Raw genomic sequence first — 7,201 nt, 5'->3', positions numbered from 1 at the left:
ACATGCAGATAGATAGATAGATAGATAGATAGATAGATAGATAGATAGATAGATAGATAGATAGATAGATAATTAAATACATACATCCTAATTTGAATGACAAACTTTTGAGTAAAGAAACAAGTATAGTTTCTATGGCCGCACTTTATTTTACAGTACGTGTACGTACATGTACTTATAGTGTACTTACAGTGTATTTATCTAAGAAAGTTCTGGTAATACAATGTAACTACATGGGGTAGAGTTAGGTTTAGGGGCAGGTTCAGGGTTAGTACCTAGTTATTACATAGTTATTGTAATTACTATAATAAGAACATAGTATGTACACAAGGAACAGGACTGTAAAATAAAGTTCTACCGTTATGCCTACACATGACATACAATATGACAAGCTGAATTAGGTAACACTTAATTTTGAGTCCACTTTAGACAATCTACTAACTATAAGTAACTGCAACTACATGTCAACTAGCAGTCAGTATTAGTCAGTATTAATAGACTGTCTACTTAATACCTGCTAACACTTTATTTTGATGTTCCCCCAACAGACATTCTACTGACTATATGAGTAATAGATACTAGTATTTTACCAGAATGTTGGACTAATTTTGAGTAGCAATTGGGTGGGTTTGTTGTGAAAACCTGGCAACCCTGCACACAAGTCCAGTGAACAGAACAAAGTTTTTCAGAAGTTATGTGTAAGTAGGCTGTCAATGCTAATTTATTCACTTTAAACATCAAATTAAGTGATTTTTTTTCTCTTTAATACAGATGATGCTGCAACATTAATAAATTTGTCATGACAAAATATTATGATATCCAATGTATTTTTCTATGAGCAACTATAAGTTTACCTAGCTTAGCTTGTTTAATACCGTAGCTTGTTGGTAAGTCACCCACTACAACTAACAGGGCGATAGGTCTGAGTGTGAATTGATATTAGGCTAATATTGTAGACCTACCAATGTGTTGGGTTTTGCTCATTAGGATAAGTGGCAGATAGTGGGCTGCACGTTCACAAAAGAATGCCATTGCAGAAGGATGACGCAGGACGTCAGCGTAGAGTATGCTCCAATGAAAAAGAACATGGAAGTGCAGAGGAGAGAGCAAAACAAAACACTGATCATGAATTATAAGTACAAAACTTTGGAATTTTATAAAGAAAAATGTCGGAGGATTTATATGTTGTAAGCCAAGAGGACACTGGTTTTTCTTTGCTAAAGTAAGGAAAGTTTGCTTCCTAACTTACGCTATGCCGGCGCCCTACGTTATCCAACAAAACAGCGTTCTATTGTGAACGCATGTATGACAGTTAATGAAAGCGAGAGATTACTGTTTATAAAATGTTAAATATGGACATTTTTCTCACAATAACGCATCGAATCGCTACAGGAGGCCTTTATTCACCCCCCATAGCTGTGTGAGGCACTTTTATTATGGATGGATGAGCTTTATCGAACTTCTTTTGGACTTTTAAAAAAAAAACACCCATTAACTTCCATTATAAAGCTTGCAAAAGCCACAACGCTTTTAAATATAACTCCAATTGGATTTGTTTTAAAAAAGAAAGTCATACACACCTAGGATGGCTTCAGGGTAAATAAATTATGGGGTAATTTTGATTTTTGGGTGAACTATCCCTTTAACATGTTGTTGAAAATTAATGAGAGCTAGTTGTCATGTAGTTTCATAGTTATTTATAGTTAGTAGAATGTCTAAAGTAAATTAAGTGTAACCCTGAATTATACTCAACAGTTGATACAGACTTCATATGTATTGTACAGTTGTCCAGTTTCATTTTTAAACAGACACATAGCAGCAATTTATTATACAGTTGTCCAGTTTCATTTTTAAACAGACACATAGCAGCAATTTTGTTATTTATTAATCAATGACCTTGTTGTCTCCTGTTATTTTACTAATATCCACAGGAACTGTAATACTGACCATGAATGCCATGGCCTTTCTGCAGAACTGTGTAGTGTTTTATTTTCATTCAAAAATTCAAAAATAAAATATATATATATTTGGCCAATATAACTACACTGGTTATTATTAGCTTAAGGTAACTTCAAAAAGCCAGACAGACCGTATGAATCCAAACCCAATATGTGTCTGTTCACATGTAGTTTTAAGGAACAGCCTATTATTTACACAGTATTGTATTTGACACATCTTATTCTTTTTCTGTGCTTAGTGAGATGTAACCTAGGCTTCAGATGTGAGATCACAGATCATGTTGTCTCACATGAAAGCATTCATTCTCTGGTTCCCACCTGCTGCTGCTAATGACAAAAGGAAGTGAGCCGCCCACGTTTCTGCTCTTAGCCTGGACGTTGGAGATCGGTGGGGGGTCTTTGGGGATGATGTAAAGGCGTTGAGTCATTACGAGAAGAGCTCGATGGCAGACAACTGCACACCAGAGCTTGAAATCGCTCCCGGAAACGACTGGAGAGAAGGTTGTAGATGATGGGATTAACGGCGGTGCTGAGGTAAAAGAGCACTCCTGAGATTATGTGCACATATTCAAATACGCTATGCATGTGGTCAGTCCAACTCGTGATGAAGCTCCACAAGAGTCGGTCGATGTGGAATGGAGCCCAGCAGATGGCAAACACCAATACCACCACAACTATAGGAAGAGAGAGAGAAGAAATCAAGTAAATCAATTTCACAATCAACCCTGAAAGCAAGCCTTCAGATCCACAGACTTCACGGTTGCACTTTATTTTACAGTACGTGTACTAACATGTACTTATAGTGTATTTATCTAAGAAAGTTCTGGTAATACAAGGTAACTACATGGGGTAGAGTTAGGTTTAGGGGTAGGTTCAGGGTTAGTACCTAGTTATTACATAGTTATTGTAATTACTATAATAAGTACATAGTATGTACATGAGGAAGAGGACTGTAAAATAAAGTGCTACCGACTTCACTTCAGGCATCATTCCCAGAGCTCCCCTGGCATCTCAGTCCCTCACTGGAATACCTGATTCTGATTGGTCAGCTGTATTTAGGTCACATACATTATGCAAGTGCTAGTATGCAATATTAGCTAGTGATGCAAGATTCTCTTGTATTGCAGAATATGAAGACATGCAATACAATACCAAATGCAAGTACATGCATGCAGTACAAAAGTTTACATAATTGCGTTAAATATATTTCTGGTTTAATATTCACTAGCAACCATGGCAACCAATCTGACTGAAACTGACATTACTTTCACACATGTTGTATCACTTTCTCTTGGTTTATACAAACCATAATGTCACCATTGTGTAGTTATCGACTTTATTGAAAATCCAACACAGTCTCATGGCAATTCGTAAATATTTTATGTCTTGGTGAATTGGAGGCTAATTTATATAAATTTGTATGATCTCTCAAATGTTCATTTTTGTACGATCTGCTTACACCCCAGTGACAATTATGTTGTTTAGGAGTGGTTTAAATTTTTCTGAATGAATTTTTCTGGTGTTTTGCTAGGGTGAAGAAGAAAAATTTAAATCAAATGATTCAATTAAAATATAAATCATTAACTAAATCAATTAATTATAAAAAAGACTGTAACCTATCCAACCATAAAATGTTTATTATTTATTTTCACTGACATTGAAACAGAATGAATTTTTAGGTATACAGTAAAACTGAAGTGGTGAGTCTTGCGAGGCATGATACAGAGAATGACATTTTTTAATTTTATTATTAAAAAAGGTTTTTCATTTTATAAAATTATTTTTAAGTCAAATCAAAATGCAATTTCTGAAAAATGAGGCACTTTACTTTTCAGCATAAAAATAACTGCTAAATCTTCTCTCAAACACTGGCTATATAAACATACCCTAAAATATCAACATGATGAGCTTATAGATGAGTCTATATTTGAATAGCTTTAATAATCAATAATTTGTGCCCAGACAGTTTGTAACTGTATAGACACATGGACTAAAAGCAGATGAAAGTGTCTTGCTTCTAGGTTCCATTCGCCATGTTGGTTCACTTTACTTTGTGAGTCTTACCAGAGCAGAGAGCCATGATATGATCATAACACCTGCTAAAATTGAAAGATGCTCTAGGAATAGCATCATCGCCATTAGGGAAAGGCACCCAGATGGATGTTTTCAGACATCTAAGTGATCCTCAGCAAGCTTTTACAGTGAGATTTGTATTTGCTATGCCATTTGATTTGCCATAATAATGTCCAAGATTAAACAAAAGGAAATAAGAAGGAATTGTTTTGTTTTAAAACATTTTATAAAAGTAAAAACCTGTTGAAAATAAAAAGGCTTTTGTTTCTTCTCTGAACCATATCTTGCATAACTCACTGCCTTAGTTTTACTATACAGTATATTACTCATAGATTTCAACCTGTTAATTTGGTGTTCATTTTACTGGAAATAAATAGAGTGAAATGCACGAGAAGCACTGCCTGGAGCATTTTTTGACCTTCCTTATTTTTTAAGTGTATGGATAAATAAATTAACAGTAGTAACAGTAAAAATATATGCAAAAAATCATTGATCATATAAACAAAAGTGGTGTATATAAGGGATATGGCCATCACTCACAATGCATCTTGGTGACCTGCCTCTTCCGTCTGCTGTCCAGGTGGATTTTCCAGCTGTCTTGGTTCTTGTCCAGATTTTCATCCCTCTGCTTCTGTCCCCTGCCCAGTGTCAGACCAATCATCAGATAGAGCACACTGATCATCATCATGGGGACGAAGTAAAAGAGAAGAGTTGTGACCTGGATCACCAAGTTATACATCCATTTGGGCTTGAGCAGGTTGCAGGTAGCTGATTCCAGAACCCTCTCTGGCAGGTTCTGGTACTGCAGGCCATGAAGTGAAGTGTTTGGGATGGCGCAGATCAGGGACAGAACCCAAACACTAGCGATGACCCTTTGAGCGTGCTTGTTGGTAATTGCGTAGCGGGTTTTGAGTGGGTGAATCACAGCGATGTAGCGTTCTACGCTCAGAACTGTAACGTTAAGCACAGAAGCAAAGCAAACTGTCTCAAATAGGAAGATCTTGAAGCAGCAAATGCTTTCGCCAAAGGGGAAGGGATAGTTCTGCCAGAGCTCGTAGATTTCCAGTGGCATCCCGAAGATCAGCACCAGCAGGTCTGAGATAGCCAGGCTAAATAGATATAGGTTGGTGGGTGTCTGCATCTTCCTGTCTTTAGTGATCACAGTGCAAGTGAGGAGGTTTCCCAAGACTCCTGTGGTGAAGATGAGGGTGTACGTAATGGTTACAGGGAAGAAGAAAGAAGATCGCCTAGGGCCCAGAAGCCTAAACAGAACTTCATCCATGGTCTGAAGGTGACAGCGTCCACTCTCATTGCCGGTAAAGTTGAATGTAGTGCTGTTGCAGAGCTCATAATCCTGATCTGATCCATTCAAAGACTCACAAAGGCAGGTCAGAGCCATCATGGGAATTGAAGGATGAAATTATTAAATGAGCCTGTCTTGAAGTAAGCGTTTGAACTGCTACCTCTCAGAATGCACCTTCAGCATGATAGAGACCTGTGTCAAAAAGATTTGCACAATCTAAGTGCAGTCTAGACAAAATAAAGGCTGATGTAGTTTAGCAAGCAGTATGTTTAACAATTAAACAGCCTGCCTACTGCATAGAAGCAGCTAAAAGGTTATGACATATTTATAATATATATATATATATATATATATATATATATATATATATATATATATATATATATATATATATATATATATATATATATATATATATATATTAGCCTATGCATGAATCAGTATGCATCAGCATTTTATATAGAGAACCCCCCCCCCACCCCCAACTAAAAAATCAGTGCCATCTCATCTCAGCTTGATTGAACTGGTTTGTGAAATGTGATGACAGCTATTTCATTACCAGTCCACCAATTCAAGACAGATCATACACATAGTCATACGCATCTTCTAGATCTGCTGGAACACCTTGGACTAGCTACTGATCATAAATAACCAGCTTGGTCCAGCTAGAAAAACAATTTAACACCATCTCCCATCAGGAGCATAACACATAGCCTGCCATAACTCTATCCTTGTATGGCATTGCTCAGATGAACCTGCAGTAATATAATAATCAAAGAACAGTCAGAAAAGAACAGTTTTAAAAAATTACCCCACATTAACTCAACGCCACTGTCCCTCTTTATCTAACCTGCTTGTATTCAAACGGCAATAATCATGAAAGCTGTTACCTGATGTCCAATTTTTTCTGAACTCACTCTAAATGTAAATCCATGGAAACGCATATTAGTATATGGATACCCATGGAGCAGTGCATACATTGTTTTACCCCTTTGTTCGTTTATTTGAGGTATGTCTCAGATGTCATTAATAATTAGAATTAGGCTACATTACTGAGCAGTTTACATGAAATTAAAGAAGATTTGTAAAAAAAAGAAAAAGAAAATACTATATGTTTATTTTATTTATGAATGCGTGTTTCATCGGTACTACACAGCTGTGTGAATTTGAGAGTAAAAATGTTCTTCATAAAAATGTTACTTCAACAAATACATAATTTAAGCCTGTTGTAAAGTTAAGAAAAGCAGAAAGAAACGCACCTTTGCGGCGTCTTCAGTGCACGCGCACCGCGTCCAGACTTGATTTTAAAACATTCGCGGTAAGCAATCACTGTTTGAAAAGCTGTAAGCCCGAGCAGCCATATCAGGTGTCATTCACAGACATTACAATGCCTGTGCCTTGGCTAAGGTGCTCGGATGAGGGATCTTTGTGTTGGGGACGCACCTAAATATCCAATGAGATGACAGGCTGCCTGGCTTTCATCTTTCTCAGTGTTCGTTTCTCAGGATTTCATCTGAAAATCAAACAGATTTTGCCTTTGTTTATGCATCTCTCATTTTAAAGTGGATTCAATGGACCGGGATGTTAGGAGGTAATTGATGATGGATAGGTGTGCGTGCGCCCCTGTGCGTCTCCAGTCAAGTCAATATTTCGAACGCTGACTGACTTCAGTAGGAGAGTGTTGTAAACGTCTCTATTGTTTTCTTATGTAATGTTGATATATTCGTATTCTTCAAATTAAAATCGTTCTCAAGTTATATTTAATTAATTAATTAATGTCAAGTACAAATACTAATGTAATAATGCTATATAAGTGATAACATGTTATGATAAAAGACATATGAAATAAATGAGCACCAACTATAAT

General features: G+C 36.5%; 1 protein-coding gene across 1 annotated transcript; it reads right to left on the bottom strand.

Annotated features, from left to right (window-relative positions):
• Positions 1 to 1,865: 1,865 nt before the first annotated feature.
• LOC132126468 (neuromedin-U receptor 2-like) lies at positions 1,866 to 6,867 on the bottom strand. The gene is made up of 3 exons (XM_059537721.1): positions 6,594 to 6,867; positions 4,572 to 5,526; positions 1,866 to 2,632 (listed from the first exon to the last, which is right to left on the bottom strand). Exons 2-3 carry the CDS (start codon positions 5,431 to 5,433, stop codon positions 2,325 to 2,327), a joined length of 1,170 nt encoding a protein of 389 aa, XP_059393704.1. The 5' UTR covers positions 5,434 to 5,526; positions 6,594 to 6,867; the 3' UTR covers positions 1,866 to 2,324.
• Between the last annotated feature and the right edge of the window lie 334 nt (positions 6,868 to 7,201).

This window comes from Carassius carassius, chromosome 44 (assembly GCF_963082965.1).
Source record: "Carassius carassius chromosome 44, fCarCar2.1, whole genome shotgun sequence".
Lineage (NCBI taxonomy): Eukaryota > Metazoa > Chordata > Actinopteri > Cypriniformes > Cyprinidae > Carassius > Carassius carassius.
The sequence above is the reverse complement of the archived record's forward strand: the minus strand, read 5'-3'. Positions and strand labels throughout refer to the sequence as shown.

What these genes read in the sequence shown, in the direction of transcription:
- LOC132126468 (XM_059537721.1), bottom strand. Translation starts at nt 5,433, where the DNA reads ATGATGGCTCTGACCTGCCTTTGTGAGTCTTTGAATGGATCAGATCAG. An exon ending in GCAGGTCACCAAGATGCATT is followed by an intron (nt 2,633 to 4,571) that starts GTGAGTGATGGC and finishes CTCTTCCTATAG; the next exon opens with TTGTGGTGGTATTGGTGTTT.